General features: G+C 43.4%; 1 protein-coding gene across 1 annotated transcript; it reads right to left on the reverse strand.

Moving 5' to 3' along the window:
• Positions 1-3,262: 3,262 nt before the first annotated feature.
• LOC123151271 (aminoacylase-1) lies at positions 3,263-7,264 on the reverse strand. The gene is made up of 5 exons (XM_044571010.1): positions 6,733-7,264; positions 5,681-6,133; positions 4,793-4,930; positions 3,852-4,091; positions 3,263-3,634 (listed from the first exon to the last, which is right to left on the reverse strand). The coding sequence occupies exons 1-5, from the start codon at positions 7,135-7,137 to the stop codon at positions 3,521-3,523; spliced, it is 1,350 nt and encodes a 449-aa protein (XP_044426945.1). The 5' UTR covers positions 7,138-7,264; the 3' UTR covers positions 3,263-3,520.
• Positions 7,265-22,331: the final 15,067 nt, after the last annotated feature.

Consider the following 22,331-nt stretch of genomic DNA (forward strand, 5'->3'; position numbering starts at 1 on the left):
TCATCTTTGTGTTTGGCGAGTACCTTTATTTTTTCGATAAAGGGCGATTTTATTATCTTAAAATGTAGCATCAAACGGATACAAAGCATTATGAGTAACACATGGTCTCTGCATAATTAGAATGCACACGGTCCAATATGAAAGTTCGACAAAAATTCATGAAAAACCCCGACAAATCGGCAACACTAGAGCCATATAGACCGGCACTATGCCTATGTCGATGGAGATGGTGGATCGATCCGAAGGTTATGTTGCCACCCATGTTGAAAAAAAAACCCTCCGTAGCCACCTGCTCCAATCACATACACACCGCCTTAAATAGCGGTTGGTCATCCGGTCGTTGTAATATATTACTTTTCTTTTATTAATGTATTATTTCTGATCTGATGGTTTCATATTCTTAATTCATACATAACAGGGAGCAAAATAGTGCAATGTGAATATGTGAAATATCGTGCATTAAATAATACATGTGGGCTTGTGAGGATATCCATATCACATGAATTAACGTGCTGCTTACTATGGAGTTGTACACGTGATGTATGATGGTGTTCCATTCATCTAGTATACTTCTACTTTTGTATACAATTTTTGTTATTTGAAATTCAATTAGTAATTGTTATAATTGTCACTACCACAAAGGAGAAAGAGCTAGCGGCACGGTTACACTCTACCCAAGTAGTTGAATGTGGGTGTTAACATGAATGATGGTAAGGTGGGTGGCTCGTCACATGCCTACATTCAGCTCCAACCGGGCAAGAATCACCTCACCGTCTTATGTTGCGCCACATTAACTCATGCAACATAGATGGCTATATATAAGACTGCTAGGCAGTGATGGATCCATAGGCCAAGAGAAGAAGGGCAAGGCAGAGAAAGTGAGCTGAGCTGCGAGCTGAGGGCAAGAGCAATGTAGCAATGGGTGTGGGAGGTATCGGTAACAAGTTTGCTACGCGGGCAAGCAATTCCACCTGACGCACCTCAAAATCCTGACCTGAAGAAGCATCTCAGACGAGCGAGTGGATCTTTGTTGTGCACGACGCACACCAATCGTGTTGCGCCTTCCGATCTACCTGTTCGGCCGCGTTGTGTGTCACGTCTTCCTCCACTAAATCAACCCCTCTTCCCTACGCCATTGGGTCATTCATTCCAGATGCGTCTTGTCAGGTTGTGCCACTTGGCTAGCATGGAATGCCTCGACATCTGATCACCACTTCCTCGGACTTGCTGGCGTCCGTTCAACCGCGACAACCGAAGGAAAGGGTGGCGGCTTGATGCTACGTGGGAAAGAGTCAAGCATGGTTCATGTCTAAGTTGTAGGAGCCTAGGAGTGAGTGCTGATTAAAGCGAACGACTTATGTGTGTGTTGTACCGCAATTTACTTGTTTGGATTCATTTTCTGCTTTGTCGAGAAAGATAACTAGAGGTGGATAGAAAAGAGGAGTTGCGTGGCTGCCTAGGTATATCCAAGTCTCGATCCGTCTAAGCTTCAATACATTTGACAACATCTAGACAACAAAAACATTCTGAGGTTTGTGTACATAAAAGGAGAGGAGACATGGTCTCCTCACTGACGCACCAAGTATTTAATAAGTACTAACCATAATAATAATATGCCGATGAACTTCAGATGCAGTATCTAGGGATGGCAATGGGTACCCATTACCCGTGTATCCTGCGGGTAAAAACCCTATTAAGGTAAGGGTATGGAACAAAACTTTACCGGATACTTAAATGGTAAAAATATCATACCCATCGGGTTGAGAGGGTGCGGGTATGGGATCGTATAACCCATGCCCACGTACCCATGTACCCATCTAAAATGTTGACAAGTGGGTTCCCTTTAATATCCTAATGTATTAATTTTTCTCTCTTAATTGCGCTAGGTAAAAACTCTAATGTGTAGTCAAAGTATCACTATAATTTATCATGATTTTGTGAACTTAAAGTGTATGCCTATGTGTTGTTGTTTAACATTTTTATGTACCGCTATATCGGTAATTATTTCTTTTTATGAGAATGTGTTGTTGTTACAATATGTTGTTGCTGTACATTGTTGTTTAAAATGTGTTGCTATTAATAATGATTATATGTAGCTTTTTGCAACTATTTTCTACTCAACTGATGTGTTGTAAACGTGGGTATTTTTACCCGCGGGTACCCATATACCCTATCGGGTGACGGGTATGGGGAAAAATTGTACCCTTAATGGGTATGGGTATGGGTGGTGGGTAAGTTCAGGATGGACGGATAAGGGTATGGGGTGGCTCTACCCGTACCCAAACCCTGCGGGTGCCATCCCTAGCAGTATCATCCATTATTCCAGGTCAAATTATCAGAGATGTACAAGGACCATATTTTTTTTTTCTGTTTTTTGCTTTGGCCGGGGAAGCAGAAACAAAGCATCGATTCGTCGGAACCCACTTCTACGCCACGATTGCATGACAAGAGGCAAGAATTTCACCGTGGCAAGACAAGATCGTCTTTCCTCACAGCTCTGCTCTAGACACTAACTCCTCGTCAATGCAGTCATCTTTGTGCTTGGCCAGTACCTTTATAATCGAATTATACATCCCAATCCCTTTGAGGTGCCCATCTGTGCTCAGGTACTCGCCGATTCTTTTACCATGGAGTTGTACACGTGATGTTCTGACGGTGTTCCATCCATGTAGTATACTCCTACTTTTATATACAATTTGTGCTATTTGAAATTCAATTGGTAATTGTATAATTGCCACTACCACAAAGGACAAAGAGTTCGCGGCACAGTTACACTCTACCCAAGTAGTTGAATGCAGGCGTGAATGTAGATGATGTCAACGTAGGTGGCTCGTAACAAGCCTTACGTGCAGTTCTCAAAAAAATAATCCAACCGTGCAATAATCACCTGACCATCTTATGTTGCGCCGCATTGATGCAATGCATAGATGACTATATATAACACTGAGCTGAGGGTCGAGGGCAAGAGCAGTGTAGCAATGGGCATGGGAGGCGTCGGTAACATGTTTGCTACTCAGGCCAGAAATTCCACCTGATCCAGCGCAAACTGCAGGCTGAGACGAGCGAGTTTATCTCTGTTGTGCACAACACATGCCTGGCATGTCGTGCCTTCCAAGGCAGGCGTAGAAAGAAAGAGAACTTCAGGAGGGGAAAAGAGAGGAGCTGCGTGGATCCAAGTCTCAAGATCCGTCAAAGCTTCAGGACGGTGTCTCACTGACGCATCAAAGTAGCGAGGAAGTGCCTCACCAAGAGAAAGAACTGATGAACAACGGATGAAATGCCATCACTTATTTAATTATACAGAGATGTCATTACTCGTACAATATGCGGAGGAACTACAGATGCAGTATCATGAATTATTTCAGGTCAAATTATTAGAGATGTACAAGGACCGTATCTGTGGTTTTGCTTTGGCCGCCGGAGCAGAAACAGAACATGTATTTGCCAAAACCTTCTTCTGCGTTACGACTGCACGTCGAGAGGCAAGATATCCGGCGTGGCAAGATAAGATCATCTTTCCTCACAGTTCTGCCCTAGACTCCTCGTCGATGCCGTCATCTTTATGTGTGGCCAGCGCCTTTATAATGGACTCGTATATCCCAATTCCTTTGAGGTACTCATCTTTGCTCAGGAACTGCAAGACATGCACACATCTTAAGTATTTGTAAAGAACATTGGTACTTTCTTGTGTATAAACGATAAGAGCATGACCAATATGTTGCTATTTTAGCTGTCAGGTACTGTAGGTGCACGTTGATGTGTCTAGTTCTAAAGCTATGCTATTCTATATGAGAAAGGCAATCGGATAAGTTGATGGCTTGATGTATTAAATGGAGCTTGGTGGCACAAACCTCGTTATGATCATGGAGCAGTACTGGTGTGTTCGCCATAGGGGAAAAGCCAAAAGCTGGTATCCCAATTTCCCGGAAATAACGAGCATCAGTAGAAGCCGGAAATATCTCCGGCTTGCCAAGTTTGCCACCAGCTCGCTTCACAGATTCTTCAAACACAGGCCACCATGGGTTCGAGCTGTCAGCAATTGTCATGGCTGGCTTCCCTAACTTGTCAAGGACAGAGCCCTTTTGTTTGAACTGTCAAACAGACATCAAGAAGAAACTTGATTACAAAACTTATGCACCATGTAATATTATCCTTACAAGATTGCTGAAATTAAAATAAAAGGAAACTCTCAGCTCAACTGCTCCTTTGTTTTGCTCATCAAAGTGTTACACTAGCATTATTCGTTTACAAGCTTTTTTTTATCCGCCTTTCGCAAATTTTCAGCCATGCATTGCCTTTAAAGTATTTGTAGCAGGCACAAACTGAACATGAATCAGTTTTCACCAATAGAAGCGCAGGCTTTAGTACACCAAATGAAATACTCCTATCTTACAGTCATTTAACACACTAGACAGTCAGAAAAAACACCCTCAACCCCCAGTACCCAATAAAAAGTAGCTAATACAAACTAACACAGCAAACCTCAATAATTACTTCAACCCTTCAACTGAATGAATAATTACAAGATAATTAACCTTCTTCAATTATTCTAGAAAACTTTCTACCTATATTTTGTGTTAGATATTTCTTTCCTTTTTCATAATTTAAAAGACAAATCAAAAGATTTACAGTGCAGAAGAGGAATGATAAATTAACCTTCATTTCAAATGGGTATCCCCCATGACAAAGAACACGATTCAAGAAAAATCAAATATAATGTAAGCTCTCCACAGCATGGATAATTATATATGTTGACAAGGCATAAGTAATTGCCCTGTCAAGAACATCATACCTCGAAAGTCAAGTTGCGTGAAGAAGGTGCCCATTCTTCAGCAAGACGCTTCTCTAGTGCTTCAGTATGAACACTAGGAGGGATTCGAATGTCAATTCCTACCTCTGCTTCAGATGGTTGTAGATTCATCACAAAACCCTGAAATAAGAGTGAAAATAGACTTATTAACTGAAAACATGAGTCAATCAGGGTGAACTTGATGGCAAAGTGTTATCCTTTTAACAAAAACTACATGACTAAGGTAGCAAATACTAATTGCAATGAATTCAAGATGTTACAGTACATAAAAGCATCAGAGTCTACATGATCATGATTGTGAACTCCGTGGTACATTTCGAAGTAAATGAACTTCAAGAACTGACTTACAATTCTCTGACTCGGAGAATGGACAGAACACAGAAGTATCAGGTCCTATGCAAGCGTGATTAACTATGGTAATTCTAAAAAACATGAGACATAACGTTACTGGCCAGCACCAACTAAGAAGAAAACAAGCCTTAGTAATGCTGAAATCATATGGTCCTCTTTTTTTAGCAGGTGGATTACCTATCTCATCACGCTACCAGACATGTCAGAGATTCTTAGGCATGAAAGACTAAACAAAATCAATACTAAACAGATATTCAGTATAGAATAAATAATTCCTAGTCAAAGGAACTGATTGTTCAATTTGAACAAACATCAAATATGAAACCTATGCACTGTGTCATCTCAAAATAAATTTTAAAATACATAGGTTAATCAAGAAAAAGGACATCACATTAGCAAATGAGCAAGCGAGCAAGTACTCAAACTGCTTATATTTTTAATTGATGTTGTGAAGGATCCAATAGCAATTCGTAAATTACACTTATAGCACATTGTAAACAGGAACTTGGATAAACTAACCGTGGGTGTAGGTGTCCCAGCCTTCAAGTACGCAAAATTCACCGATACAACGTCCCCTTCAGCTTTCTCTCCGGACTTAACCAAATCAAACTGAGCTGTCCTGAACCTCCGAAGAGCCTCCACACTTTTCATTAAATTCTCCATTGCACTACCATCATACAATTTTGCACCATGCCCTGGCGCTCCCTTTGCTTTAATAGTAAGCCACCAAGGACTACGTTCTGCATAGAACACCCGGTACTCCTCCCTAGGGGATGCAAGTCCCTCGTCAAGAACCAATCCCACATTCAGCTCCTTGAATTCGTTCGATGCAACAAATAGCTCAACACCCTCATGTCCACCAATCTCCTCATCGGGAACAAATATAATATATATGTTCCGATCTGGGACAAAGCCCGCATCACGGAGACGCCGAATGGCTTCAAGATACTGCATCCCCACACACTTCATGTCCTACATTCATGAACCACAGTGAAGATCTCTTAGATAAGATAAACATGTAGAAGTGACAGCTTATCACACCACATTGTAGCTTTTAGCAGTCTCGCAGTGTTTGCGAAGGTTACTCGGACAGATCATGTATATCGAGCCATACATATCATCTAAATGCAGCTAAATACTGGACTATAAAGGGAAAATAGCAATCTTAGTATTGGAATTCATATATTTCAGGTAATATAGGTTGCATCGAACTAAGTGCACATGGAGTATAGATCTCTACAAGTACAGTGAATCTAGTCACAATTCACAAGTTTACAACATCATCAATAGTGACAAAAGAGAACACTGTGATTGGATTCAGTGCTAAAAATTCACTTGATGGATAGATTACTCAAGCATGCTCGTTGATGAAAGAACACTGAAATCAACCAAGAAGCTTGCCTGTGATATACTAACAGAGACTGCACACGGCCTAAAGCAGTTATCTTTCGTGTTATTTGTAGTCTACACATTATATGATAGTATATGCTTTAGCAAAACTGATAGTATATCCATATTTGCAGCCCAAACGAAACAAGTAAAAAAAAAATCGCGGCTGAAAGCAATCTTGCCTGGGAGCCGCGCGCGTAGATGCGACCGGATGCCTCGTCAAGAGTGGCAGAGAGAGGCGCGTGCTCCCACTTCTTGGGCTCCGACGGCACGACGTCGGTGTGAGAGTTGAGAAGTATAGAAGGAAGCGACGGCCGCCGCCCGGGCCACCGGAGCAGCAGCAAGGGCTTGCCGGCGGCAAACTCCAGCGTCCGCGCCTCAAGCCCAACAGCCGCCGCCTGGTCTCGGAGGAAGGCCACCGCCGCGGCGTAGTCCGGCATCGGCTGCGCCGTGTCGATGCGGAGGTACTCCTGGAACCGGGATACAGCCTCCGCGTCCGACGACGGCGAAGCGGCCGCGGCGACGGAGAGGAGGAGGAGGAGTGGGAGGAGAATCTTGGTGAGTCCAGCCATGAGAAGAATCCGCATCGAGCCCTCGCTCCCCCTGACGAGAAAGGGTGGGAGGTCGTGGCGATGAGTAGGGAGAGCGGCGGAGACGGGAGTTGGACTCTGGAGTTGTTGGTGGTGACGGCGGGGAGCCACTGGTGCTGAGACGGTAATCATAAGGCATCAACTGACGTAGAAGAGTTGTACAACTGTATTCTGCAACAACGACAAGAAATTCTTCTTTTAATACAAGAATATAATTATGAAAACTAGCTAGAAAATGGAAAGCTAAATTGAGAATGTTTGTTGTACAACAATCTTGAATTTATAACCGAGATGCATGTTGTTGTTGTTTTGTGAATTAGAAGTACAAGGTTGCTTCCGAGGGGCGCGCCTGATAGCGATAGCAAACCCTAACCTATAGCTCTACCCGCGCCACCACACACACCCAAAATCAGATGAACCTGGTGCAGTCGCGTGTTGATTTGGTGCGTTGGGGCGGGACTGGGATCCAGTGATTGGCCTCTGCCAAGTCACATCGTAACTGACGTGTAGCCCGCCGTTGGATGCAGGGGGTGACACAGATCAAACACTGTAGCAGGAAACACTGCAAGCAGGGTACTGTACACCGACTACTGTTGACCGAGCATTGTAGATCTTGTACTGTTCACGCGTATCTGTCCGCCGATTTTAGATCAGACGGTATGGAGAGGGGCAAGTCACGGTACTGTTTTCACTGGTGACTAGCAAGTCATTGGATCTCAGTCCGTTGGGGCAGTGGCCTTCCGCGGGCTATGCCGCATGTGGTGCTGATCGATCGCTTCGGCAGCGAGGTTTTCGAAGCGGAGCTCCACGTCGTGGTGTAATTCCGGCTTGTGCTGGTTCGACTCAAACGTAGTGGGGATGATCATGTCCTCAGTGTCGCTTTCGCCCTCCTTCTTCTGCGGCTTCTCAGTCTCTGACTAGTAGACGCGGTCTTGGTTGGCTTGGATAGATCGCTAAGTGGGCAGCGACGTAGGGGTTACCTCGGTGGCTATCTGGACGATTGGCTTGGGATCCTTGACGGCGGTAAGAGTGCCCTTGCTGGGTTTTTGAAGGTGCTCATAGCGTCGAACATACCTGAATTAACACCTGCCCGACATGGTCAGGATGGCGATGCTGAAGCCCTTGCCGTCGCAGCCTCCATGGAGGCACCGTGCCCACTATTAACAATGCCCACAATTGAACCCTTGACACCGCCCAAATAGGACAACTAAGAAATAGGATCCTCATAATTTATGTTCGCCGCGGGCTACCTGTTGATTGAGTGAATGAGCCTAATCTTCGATAATGTAGCGACCGCCAGTGCATTGTCCTTCTCCTTGCCCAAAGGTAGCCACAACTGAAATAAAGAGTTGGTTTTAAAGATATACTCAGCTGGTTGGTCAGAGATGATTCTCCTAATTGCAAGGTTATTGCGCATGATGCAAAAGGGTCTAAGATTGTGTTGTAAAGGCACTCCAAACAACTCTACGTTAGGCCCAGGCAAAGTGTAAACCATACCAGCAAAACTATTACATGTTTGGGGTTCCAAGTGAATGCCAAGCTCTCATGGACACAACTCCAGAAGAACTGTGCAATGAGGCGGGAAAACAGAATATGGCTAACATCTTCAGGTGCACCGCAAAGAGCACAATTGCCATCACTCGGTCCGTGTCATCAATGAATACTATAGGCATGCGAAGTCTGTTATGTAAATCCTACCAAAGAAAGTTCGGCGCACTGGTAGCACCACAAGCACCGGTGCACTAGATATTCTCCCAGGGGCGAAGTCAGACAAAGCTTTCAATGGGTTAAACTTCGTGTATGCCACATGTTTCTCTTTTTTCCATATATTGGCTGTGAAATACCACTTCATCCATTCCAAAATATAAGGTATATTTTATCTGAAAATTCAAACTTATATATGTTTGACCAACTTTATAGAAAAAATTACCAAGATCTACAAAATCATATTAGTAGCATTGGATTCATCATGAAAATATATTTTTACATTATACTCCCTCCGTCCCACAACATAAGATCGTTTCTCAAGCTGTTGGGACGGAGGTAGTATTTATTTGTTATGTAGATGTTGATATTTTTCGTACAACTTTGATCAAAGTTAGAAAGGTTTGCCCTTCTTAAAAATACAATTTATATTGTAGAACACATAGTATTGGAGATATAATTTCATGAGTTTCAGCTGACACTAGTGCTCTAGGGCTAACTCGGTCCCTGGTTCCTCCCACAGGAAAGCTTCCCTTATGTCAGTATATGCTCAATTCTATTTTAGAGTTCATAACCTCGGAAATTTTTGTGTAGTGTACAAGGTAATTAACAACATTCCATCAACTATCCTTTATTTTGCATAACAAAAATAATTTTCTCGTTGTATCGTGATGTTTTTATGATTGTCCTGTTTCAATGTGATCATATATGATTCTTGTTCATATTATAGTACACTCCCCGATCCATATTAATTGACATTGTTTTAGTATTGTACTAAAGCAGCGTCAATTAATATGGATTGGAGGGGGTAGCATAGTTTCAGTACATTGATTTTTGTGTTAAGTTTAAATTTCTTTCTTGAAAAATTTCATAGCCAGCCAGCTGTAGATTTCTAAATATTAAAGTTGACATTTTATTCCCTTTCGCAATTCTTTTTGACATTTTATTCGTGCAACATTAGTTCAAGAAATAGGTAACCACTAATTGAAAATCACCCAACATTACCTTCCAATACATTGTGCCAAGAAATTGAGTACATTATTTTATTTTTGATTAATTTAATAGTCAATTAAATTTGTTTAATTTTGAAAGCTTTATATTTAATTATATATTAGAAAATAGTCAAGCTGCACATTTTTGTGCAACCTAAGTTTGGTAGGTTTAGCCAGAAACTTCCCACAATTTTCTTTCAATATATAGAGGTGCAAAATAAACTTTAGTACCTTTTCCCCATTTGTTGATTTAAGTTCAATGTTCTCAGCTTATAGATGGATGGTGTTTTTACCCCGCAAAAAAGAAAGATGAATGATGTTTTTCTGCTTTATTGTAAACCGATTATTTTTTTATGAATTAACTAGGATTTCAAGTGTGAGAAATACACATAGGGGATGCCTGCCAAAACAAGGTCGAACTGGAACCTATTTAGGCCTCCTGTTTATTTTTTCTTTGAAAAGGGGCGCTTTATTACTTAAAAGGTTTAAGCATTACACCCGGTCTTTACATAACTAAGATGCATACAGCCAATAAAGTCCAGGCACCAAGCCAAAAAGAAGACGAAATACAGATAATCTAAGTTTGTATAACGCCTAAACCGTAGGTGGCCCAATCCTACGATCACGCTGTCACCGATGTTGGGTAAAAGTATCCCTTGTTGTGGTCTCCAATCGTGTATACACGTCCATAAACAGGTCTGAATTCTCCACTTGTTGTAGAGAGGACCATAAACGAAGCATCCCGGTACATCTGTAGATAACCTGTATAAGAGAAGTACTTTTGTTGTTAAAAATCTTATCATTTCTACATAAGCGACCAAATGTTGACGTATAAATGTATTCTCTAGTCTCTTCCATCAGATCGGTATTTTGGTTGCATTGAGTAGAGCATGCACTTCTACATGGTATCGAAACCAAGAGGTCTTGAGTTCAAGACCCCGCTGGCGCAATTAAATTGTAGCCCACTTTCGGTCCATGTTTAGGCCTGAGGGAACCATGCGTGAGGGAGAATATTGTTGTATAAATGTATTGCCTAGTCTCTTCATGGCAAGCGCTCCCATCCCAAGAAGAATTCTAAACCTGTGATCAATCCCATGTAATCAGTTGCTAGATATATTAGCAACACTACAAGGAGGATACAAGCCAAAAGCAATTTGGATGACTGACCATATAGAATGGGCTAATTTACATTGGAAGAACAAATGTTTTATTGTATCACCATGCGGACAAAAGACACATTACGTACTTCCATGCCAATTCCTCCTAATAAGGTTATCTTTAGTAAGAATAACCCTGCGATGAAGATACCATGCAAAGATTTTATTCTTAAGAGATATCTTCGTCTTCCAGATCTTCTTGCTATTATCAACTAGCACATAAGATTGGATCAAAGCTCTATACATAGACTCCACTGAGAATTGCCCATTCCCATGTAGGTTCCAACGAAATACATCGGACCCTTGTGACAACTGTACCGTGGTTAACTGCTGGAGCAGTATGTTCCATGATTGGAGTCTAGGTCCAATTAAATCTCTTATGATCATCACATTTGGTGGGATTGATTCCAAAACCTTGGCGATAGTATCACCCTTGTGACGCATAATATTGATATAGCTGGATATTGTTCTCGAAGTGTAGCATTACCTAGCCACTTATCCTCCCAAAATCTAATTTTGAACCATCCTTAATTGAGAAGGAACCATATCAGAAGAAATATTTCTTCATTGCCATTAGACCCGCCCAAAAGTGAGAGTCCCCAAGCTTACATTATACTTGGGATACCGCCTTTGAACCAACATATTTTCTCCTTAGGAGGGTTTTCCATACACCATCTTCCATCAATAACTTAAACAACCATTTGCCGAGGAGGGCCCTATTCTTAACGTCAAGGTGTTGAATGCCCAACCCGCCTTGGTCCTTTGGACAGCAAGCCACACTGCATTTAGCCAGCCGATATTTCTTTCTCTCGCCATCTCCTTGCCAAAAGAATCTCAATCGGAAGTAATCCAATCTATGCAATACTCCTTTCGGCAACTAGAAGAAGAAAATCATATGTAGTACCATGTTACTTAGTACTGAATTTACGAGGACCAACCTTCCACCCAGAGATAGCAGTTTGCCGTTCCAACTACTTAGTTTTTTGTAGTCTCTCCTCGACGTGTTTCCATTCAATATTGTGAGTCCCCGATAGTGTATTGATAACCCACAAGTATAGGGGATCATAACAGTTTTCGAGGGTAGAGTATTCAACCCAAATTTATTGATTCGATACAAGGGAAGTCAAAGAATATTCTCAAGTATTAGCAGCTGAGTTGTCAATTCAACCACACCTGAAAGACTTAATATCTACAACAAAGTATTTAGTAGCAAAGTAGTATGGTAGTAACGGTAACACTAGCAAAAAGTAACAATAGCAGTTTTGTAGCAATCGTAACAGTGGCAACGTAAAAGTAAAGAAGCAAAGATCAATATATGAAAAGCTCGTAGACAATGGATCAATGATGGATAATTATGTCGGATGGCATTTGTCGGTGTCGAAACCGGCGGATCTCGGGTAGGGGGTCCCAAACTATGCGTCTAGGCGGATGGTAACAGGAGGCGGGGGACACGATGTTTACCCAGGTTCGGGCCCTCTTGATGGAGGTAATACCCTACGTCCTGCTTGATTGTTCTTGATAATATGAGTAGTACAAGAGTTGATCTACCACGAGATCGATGAGGCTAAACCCTAGAAGCTAGCCTATGGTATGATTGTCTGTCCTCTCTACGGACTAAACCCTCCGGTTTATATAGACACCGGAGGGGGCTAGGGTTACACAGAGTCAGTTACAAGGAAGGAGATCTACATATCCGAATTGCCAAGCTTGCCTTCCACGCCAAGGAGAGTCCCATCCGGACACGGGACGAAGTCTTCGATCTTGTATCTTCATAGTCCGACATTCCGGCCAAAGGATATAGTCCGACCGTCCGTATACCCCCTAATCCAGGACTCCCTTAGTAGCCCCCGAACCAGGCTTCAATGACGACGAGTCCGGCGCGCAGATTGTCTTCGGCATTGCAAGGCGGGTTCTTCTTCAAACTCTGAGTACCTGTTAAATAGTGTCTGGCTTCTTGTAAATGTTGCGCTTCTTGGCTTCTGCATCCAATAATGGCCATCTTCCATGTGTCAAGCGAATGTGAGGAGCCAGGGTGTTTTTACATTTACCACCCCATCTATGTGAATGAACTGTCTATTAAAGAGACGAGGATCCTCAGATCCAAACCACACCATCCTCCCTCAGCGAGCATTCATCGGAGCGCGCCCGAAAAAATCCATCCCAACATGGCCGGCCAGCGCAGCTCCTCCTCTCGCTCCCGCAGCCCCAAGCCCGGAGACTGGGAGAAGTGTTCTGTCCCGCACAGCCAATTAGTGAAGCTACAGACCCAGGGATTCCTCCCTCCAGCGTATATGGTCCCGGTTCGAGCCGGGCTCGCCACCTATAATGGCGGGGAGCAAGCGGAGAGCTTTCCCAACCCTCTAAGGGAGAGCGGGTATGCCTTGTCCCTTATTTGTTAAGTGGACTCGGATTTCCAATCCATCCATTTCTCTGAGGGCTCTGGAGTTCTACGGCCTCCAGTTGCACAACCTCACCCCTGCCTGCATACTGCACAACGCTGGTTACGTAGCCCTTTGCGAGCTGTTTCTGGGTTGCGAAGCTCATTTCGCGCTGTGGAAGAAGTTGTTCTGCCTTGTGCCCCGTACACAGAGGGGATCAATATATCAAGTGGGCGGAGCCGAAGTATGGCACATCACCGGGACCAGATACCTATCTGGTACCCCAAAGAAGACGTCCGAGGACTGGCCTTCGAAGTGGTTTTATATGGAGGATGTTCGTCTCCCGGATCCTATCCGGATTGGTCTTCCTGAGTTCGACAACGCCCCTTTGAAGAAACACCTAAGCTGGCACCCATGGAGCCCACAGGAGGAAGATGATAGAGACGTATTTTATCTCATGGGCCGAATAAAGTTGCTGGCCAAATCAGGACTGACCATAACCGAGGTTATGACAATATGCATTATGCGGGGGGTGCAGCCACTTCAATATCGAGGCCACCCCATGTGGCACTTCAATGGAGAAGATGATGCCACTCGCTGCGGGCGCAAGGGACCGGACTCAGTTGCTGCTCTAGCAAAAATTCTATCCGATCTGTATAAGGGGGAAGAAGAGGAGTTCCTCCGCATCAAGCCACTGGATGGATTCTCCATGAACAACCCTCGAAGCTGGGTGAGCTTCCGCTCTTTTACTTCCATCCTACCCTTGTTTTCGTGATAAATATTTACCTTGCTGTTTCATCGCAGGAACTGTGTAAGGCGGTAGGGGAGATCAATAGCCCACCTCCACAACTGGAGGATCCTGAGCGGGTCCTCGACCCCGGCCTGAAAGAGGATCCGGACATATTCGTGGAGCTGATTGATAGGATTTTCTATCAGCTAAGCTGTGATGATGCCATGGCGGCCATTATAGCCGACTACCCTGGGCTACTGTAAGTGCATCTAGTGCCACCCCTAGTTGGTTTTGGAGTATTGACGACAAACCTAGTTGAGGGACTAATGTGTTTGTGAGAATTGCAGGATAACACAGGTAGAAGTCCCTCATTGATTCGGTTTTACTACCAGAGATGACCCCTAAAAATGTATGAAGACATTGAAGTCAAAGGTGGTATATGAAGATATTCACATTGAAGACTATGACAAGAGAAGACACTATATGAAGCCTATGGAGCTCGAAGACTTAGATCTTACGTAGTTCTTTTTCTGTTATGTTGAGTCATAGGAACCACCGTACTATTAAGTGGGTCCAGGAGAACCAGTCAGAATGACTGAAGTGATGCCTAAAACAAAAACCTATGTCTTCGAGTGAAGACAATGAGAGCGAATCTTGTCCAGAGCCGGACAAGTCAGCTTTGCTTGTAGCCCAAGTAAAGTTGCCATGTGAGTTTGAAATCTGACCGTTGGGACACGTGTCAGTTCCTTAGTGACCCAGGGTCATTTCGGACAAATCAGGTCGGGTTGACAAGTGGCTATAAATAGCCCACCCCCTACAACCATCAACGGTTGGCTGCTCAGATTGAGAGTACGGCTTTTGTCATTTGAGAGCAACCCACCTCGAAGCCCTTGAGAGAGAATTCCTTGCGAGGATAAAGCCCTAACCACCCAGAGCCAGAGAGAATTGGGCATCACTTAAGTCTTCTTGTCTGTGTGATATGAAGACTTATTACACTTGAGGACTGTGCATCCTTCAGACGGTTAAGCGTCACGTTCTGAGCATCCAAGAGACATTGTGGATTGCCAGTGAATGAAGTCTGTGAAGGTTTGGGAGTCTACCTTGAAGACTTACCAGAGTGATTGGGCGAGGTCTATGTGACCTTAGCTCAAGGAGAATACGGTGAGGACTGTGTGTCCTGAGCTGCGTGTTCAGGACTGGGTGTCTGGGACTGTGTGTCCTAAGGTTTAAATACCTAGCCGCTCCAACCAGACGTACAGTTGTCATAGCAACTGGAACTGGTCCAACAAATCATTGTCTTCAACGAGTCACTGGTTTCATCTTACATCCTTTTACTTACTGATTACTCATTGTGAAGTCATTGCATGTCTGTTCTATCTTTTGTCTTCACAACGTGAGTGTATGATCTGTTTGGCTTCATAATATCTTCCTACCTGATCCTTATTACACTGCAGCCATTTGTCACTGTGCTTTCACTCTGTTGATACTTGACCGTGGCTTGCCTAGTGTAGTCGACCTTCCGCTGCATAGTAATAGGCATATCTCTGCTGTTTGTCTTCATAACTTCACGTTTTGAAGACTTTCATAAAAATCGCCTATTCAGCCCCCCTCTAGTCGATATAACGCACTTTCAATTGGTATCAGAGCAAGGTGCTCCCTTGTTCTGTGTGATTCGGTTTAACCACCTGGAGTTTTAGCTATGTCGACTGCAGGGATAATTAAAGTCTCCGCTGCGTGCCCCGTCTTCGATGGAACTGAATATCCCTACTGGAAGAATAAGATGCGTATGCATCTTGAAGCCATTGACGTCGACCTATGGTATGTCGTCGAGAACGGCGTTCTCAAGGCTGGAGAAGGTGTCACTGCTGCTGATGTCAAGAAATTCGTTCAACTGGACTCTACTACCAAGAATATCATCTGTGGTCATCTGACCAAAGGACAGTACGGCCGTGTGAGTGCTTTGAAGACATCCAAGCTGGTCTGGGACTGGCTCTCCAAGGTCAATGAAGGCATCTCAACCCAGAGAGATCAAAGAATCAGTGTTCTTCGCAATCTCTTCAACCGCTTCAAGCGAAATGACAATGAGAATGTCCAGCACACATTTGACCGACTCACTGACATCACAAATGAGCTTCAAGCCCTCGACGCCACTGAGATTACCAAACACGAAATCGTCAAGACGCTGCTGAGATCACTTGATAGTTCGTTTGACATGCTGGCCCTGATGATTCAAGAACGTCCTGATTTCAAGACACTCGAACCGTCTGACATACTTGAGAGGCTCAACACACATGAGTTCCAGCTTTCGGAGAAAAGAGAGATCTACGGTCCAAACTATGGGCGAACTCGTGCCTTGAAGGCAAAACCTGTCTCCTCATCTGAAGAAGAATCTGACAGCAGTTCTGATGACCCTGAAGACATTGGAAGGGAACTTGCTATGCTTGTCAAGAAGTTCCAAAAATTCACCAAGAAGAAAGGCTTCAGAAAGTCTTCCCGATCAAGTTCAAGGAATGATGAAGCTCCTGCTCATGACTACAAGAAGAAAACATGTCACAAGTGCAAGAAACTTGGCCACTTCATCTCTGAGTGTCCATAGTGGGACAATGAGAACAAAAAGAAGAAGAAGAGCAAGGAATATGACTCTAACGACAAGAAGAAGAAGAAGAAATACCCAAAGTCTTCTTCCAAGTCTTCCTCAAAGTCTTCATCACACAAGAAGAGCTCATCTGGCAAGGCACGTGCGTTTGTTGGCAAGGAAATGGATTCAGAGGAGGAGTCTGCTTCTGAAGAGGCAGAGGTGGAGTTTGAAGAGGAATTCGACTCAGGCGTCGCGAGTCTGGCTACAGCATACGTTGCCAAGTCCATCTTCAACACTGAAGACAATGACTTCATCACCGACACCGATGCAAATGACAAGGACTGCTCCGCTTCTACCTACTGCTTCATGGCACGCAGTGCCAAGGTAAACACGCGCACTACTCACTATCAAACATCGAGTGATGATGACTCTGATTGTGGTTCAAAACCTAGCTACAAAACACTTGCTAAAATTGCAACTGAACAACAGAAAGCTATTGAACACATTCAAAAACTGTTAGACAGAAGCGACAATCTGTTAGGTGCTGAAATGACTCAATCTGAATCCTTAATTGAAGACATAAAAAATCTTCACGTTAAGTATCAGGAACTTGAAAGTCGTCATGAAACTCTCTCAACAACTCATGAAAAGCTTTCCTATGATTATCTTCAAAGGAAGCAAGATCTTGAGAAATTGAGAGCGGTTCATGAAGATCTTCAAACGGAAAACGAGTCACTTCGCACCAAACAAATCAGTCCCGCTCAGGAAGGATTTGAACCACCATGTCTTAAATGCATTGAGCGTGATAATGCTACTTCTGTTGCTGAATGTTCTACTGCTACTGCTGTTGCAATATCTTCAACTGTTGATGCGGTAACTAACCCCTCTATTGAGGATACCACCGCTATTGCTGATGAGAATGCTAGATTGAAGACATTGCTTGAAACAGGGATGTAAAAAAGTCTTCAAGGGCATCAGACACTATGTGATGTCCTCAAAAAGCAGATTCTGAACCAAAACCCCAGGAAAGAGGGTGTTGGGTTCGTAAGGAAAATAAATGCAGATGGCTCCTACTGGAAACCTGAGCAGTACCCCAAAACCACATGGGTTGCTGCAAAGGAACCTTCAGCAGATCTATCCAATTTATCTGGCTTCACTTGTGCTAACCCCATTATCATTGATGAATCCTTTGATGCAAACTATAAACTGTTTAAGAATCAGAATGGTGAAGTGTTTGCCAGGTACATTGGTACTAACTGCAGGAATGGACCGCCTATGAAGAAGATCTGGGTTCCGAAAACATGTCTGGAAGATCTTCCTGTGAATGTCTTCATGACACCTCACATGAAGAAGACAAACCTCAGACCAAAGGCATCATACGGTCCAAAGGCTTCATACAGACAGAGGACTCACCTGAGTCGCACTAACACAAATGTTTTGCAGGGAAACCATACTCAGGCATATGAATATGAGAGCCGTTCATCAAACCGTCATGTCCATATGACCAAGAACTATTCTGCCTATTCTTATGAGTACTATTGTCCGCCTGCTAGACTGTTTGCTAGGGCTCCAAAGCCAAAATTCTCAGATGCTGCACTTAGACTTATTGCTTCTAAGCCACCCTTGAAGATGTGGGTGGTTAAAAAAGCTTAACTCTCTTTTGCAGGGAAAGGTCTCCAGCAGAAAACCAAAATCTTCTGACGCTATTGCTGGGGACCTTAAACATCTTGTAGGGCGCAAGATCAAATTCCCAAATGGTCTTACTATGTACTTCGTACCTGAATCGCTTGCTACACTTCCTATTAGTCCTAACCTGGATCTAAGCTTTCATAACCCACTGGTTCGATAAATGTTTTTGCTTCACAATGCTCTTGGTGAAGCCTATCCCCCTAACTGCACTGTAGGGTACGACACCAGCGTCTTCAGAATGGATTATTAACAGTGGGTGTACAAATCACATGACTGGCAAAAGAAGTCTTCTTATGGACTCAACCTTACATCCATCCAACAAGAGCCACATCACATTTGCTGACACTGGTAAAAGTAAGGTATTGGGTCTAGGTAGAGTTGCAATCTCAAGGGATCAACACATGGATAAAGTCATGCTTGTTGAATCCCTTGGCTTCAACTTAATGTCTGTCTCAATGCTTTGCGATTTGAACATGATTGTAATGTTTGGAAAATATCGTTGCCTTGTACTAATGGAATCTGACAGGTCTCTAGTGTTTGAAGGGTATCGAAAAGATGATTTGTACGTGGTAGATTTCTCAGCAGGGCCACAGCTTGCAGTATGTCTTCTAGCAAAGGCTTCAGAATGCTGGCTCTGGCATCGGAGGCTTGGACATGCTGGCATGAGGAACCTCCACACCCTTGCGAAGAAGAAGCATGTCATAGGCATCGAGGGCGTCAAGTTCAAAAAGGACCACTTATGCGGTGCCTGTGAAGCAGGGAAGATGACGAGGGCCAAACATCCCTCGAAGACAATCATGACTACTACTCAACCCTTCGAACTGCTTCACATGGATATTTTCGGTCCCACTCATTACTCAACTCTAGCTACTACAGCTTGCCTCTATGGCTTCGTTATTGTTGAGGATTATTCTAGATATACTTGGGTGCACATAATCCTTTACAAGACTGAAGTGTAGGATGTCTTCAGACGCTTCGCCAATCGAGCTATGAACAATTTTGGCACCAAGATAAAGCACATCAGAAGTGACAATGGCACTGAATTCAAGAACACTGGCCTTGATACATATCTTGATACCTTGGGCATCACACATGAATTCTCAGCCCCGTACACGCCACAGCAGAATGGCATCGTCGAACGCAAGAACAGAACACTAATTGAGATGGCCAGAACGATGCTAGATGAATACAAGACCCCAAGACAATTCTGGCCCGAAGCCATTGATACTGCATGTCATACAATCAATCGTGTTTATCTTCACAAGCTACTGAACAAGACATCTTATGAGCTACTTACTGGCAAAAAGCCAAATGTCAGTTACTTCAGAGTATTTGGCGCAAGGTGCTGGATCAAGGACCCACATCACACCTCAAAATTTGCACCAAAAGCACATGAGGGTTTTATGCTTGGATATGGAAAGGATTCGCACTCCTATAGAGTCTTCAATCTCTTTCATTACAAAGTGGTTGAAACAGTGGATGTGCGGTTTGATGAGACCAACGGATCACAAAGAGAGCAGCTGCCAAGTGTGCTAGATGAAGTTCCATCCAGTGAATCAATCAAGCTAATGGGAACTGGAGAAATTATACCTTCTGAAGCTCATCCTGAAGAAGAACTTATCATTTCAGCACCTGATGAACATGAAGACAATGCTCAGCCTGAAGACATTCCTTCCAACAACGACAATGAACGGCAAGAGCAAAGTCTTCGCCCTGTACATCCTCGCGTTGCCAATGAAGTGCAGATTGAAAGAATAATTGATAGCATCAATGCACCTGGTCCACTCACTCGTTCAAGGGCAACTCAGCTAGCAAATTTCTGTGGGCACTTCGCATTCGTCTCAATATCAGAACCCAAGAAAGTTGAAGAAGCCTTCATGGAACCTGAATGGATTCAAGCTATGCAAGAAGAGCTTCAACAGTTTGAGCTAAATAATGTATGGGAACTAGTTAAGCGTCCTGATCCACGGAAGCACAACATAATAGGCACCAAATGGATATATCGCAACAAGCAAGATGAGCATGGTCAAGTTGTCAGAAACAAAGCTCGTCTCGTTGCTCAAGGATATACTCAAGTGGAAGGCATTGACTTCGATGAAACATTTGCTCCTGTGGCTAGGCTTGAAGCCATCCGCATACTGCTGGCCTATGCAAATCATCATAACATACTTCTATATCAAATGGATGTGAAGAGTGCTTTTCTCAATGGCAAGATTGAAGAGGAAGTGTATGTTGCACAACCGCCTGGCTTTGAAAATCCAAAACATTCTGACATGGTATACAAGCTCAACAAGGCACTGTATGGCCTCAAACAAGCCCCTAGGGCCTGGTATGACACACTCAAATACTTCCTGAAGAGCAAAGGCTTCATACCTGGTTCCCTAGATCCCACTCTTTTCACAAAGACATATGATGGTGAACTGTTTGTGTGCCAAATATATGTGGATGACATTATCTTCGGCTGCACCAATCAGAAGTACAGTGAAGAGTTTGGCTATATGATGCAAGAGCAATATTAGATGTCTATGATGGGGGAGCTGAAGTTCTTCCTTGGTCTTCAAATAGTACAAGAACGCAATGGCATCTTCATATCTCAAGAGAAGTATCTCAAAGATTGCCTGAAGAAGTTCGGTATGTAGGACTGCAAAGGCTTCACAACACCAATGCCAGCCAAACATCATCTGGGTCCTGACGACAATGGTAAAGAGTTCGATCAAAAGGTATACCGCTCCATGATTGGTTCTTTACTTTATCTATGTGCATCTAGGCCAGATATTATGCTTAGTGTTTGCATGTGTGCTCGATTTCAAGCGGCACCAAAGGAATCGCATCACTTAGCTGTGAAGCGAATTCTTCGATATTTGGCTCACACCCCAACTCTAGGATTATGGTATCCAAAGGGCTCAGAGTTTGATTTGGTTGGATTCTCGGATGCTAATTATGCTGGTGACAAAGTTGATCGCAAGTCTACATCAGGCACATGTCACTTTCTGGGACGATCACCTGTGTGTTGGTCTTCAAAGAAGCAAAACTGTGTATCTCTCTCCACTGCTGAATCTGAATACATTGCTGCTGGATCTTGCTGCGCTCAGCTTCTGTGGATGAAGCAAACACTCAAGGACTATGGCATTCATCTGAAGCAAGTGCCACTTTACTGCGACAACGAAAGCGCCATCAAGATTGCCAACAACCTAGTTCAGCACTCGAAGACAAAGCACATTGAAATTCGTCATCACTTTCTCAGAGATCATGTTGTGAAGGAAGACATTGATATCATACACGTCAACACTGAAGAGCAATTGGTAGATATCTTCACCAAGCCCTTGGATGAGAAGAGGTTTTGCAAGTTACGATGTGAGCTGAATATCCTAGAATCCTCAAATGTCCTGTGATCAGGCACACATCCTAACCCCTATGCATATTGATGACTTGGATGTGCATCACACGAAGTAAAGTATATCTTCAATCAATGAAGACATACATTCTAAGTGTGAATACATTAATGTGGAATTTGACTTCGGAGCGCCATGATAATTGTGCGCCGTGTCTGGGTCTAATGCTTCCTATACGGTGGGTAACGCCACCACCAAATGTTCTATTTTGAAGTGTTTCACTCATGGCATTACCTTGCAATGTCTTCACATTTGGTTTGGCTTCAATCTAAACATGTCTTCATGATTATCTTCACTATGTTGATTATATAGATATATACATATACTAGTGTTTTGTCCTCTACAACATTCACTTATAGCTATGTCTTCTTGTTGAATCTTTTGAACTAAGTGAATGTGATCGGACCCAAACCTCTCTATGCTTTCTATCTCAAAATTCTATCTCTCCAAGTCATATGCATTCTATTGAAACTGTCGAATGTCTTCTCTGCGTCCTTGTCAGCAGAAGACACAGAGACAACACTTAAGTTCGTTTTCAATGCTCATTTATCCACATGAAATCCGGAGAAGT

This window comes from Triticum aestivum, chromosome 7A, assembly GCF_018294505.1.
Source record: "Triticum aestivum cultivar Chinese Spring chromosome 7A, IWGSC CS RefSeq v2.1, whole genome shotgun sequence".
Lineage (NCBI taxonomy): Eukaryota > Viridiplantae > Streptophyta > Magnoliopsida > Poales > Poaceae > Triticum > Triticum aestivum.

Excerpts from the sequence above, each read along its gene's own strand:
- LOC123151271 (XM_044571010.1), bottom strand. The coding sequence starts at position 7,137 with ATGCGGATTCTTCTCATGGCTGGACTCACCAAGATTCTCCTCCCACTC. Across the intron at positions 4,092-4,792 it reads CACGCAACTTGACTTTCGAG|TTCAAACAAAAGGGCTCTGT; the intron begins GTATGATGTTCT and ends TCTGTTTGACAG. Across the intron at positions 3,635-3,851 it reads TGCTCCATGATCATAACGAG|TTCCTGAGCAAAGATGAGTA; the intron begins GTTTGTGCCACC and ends CATGTCTTGCAG.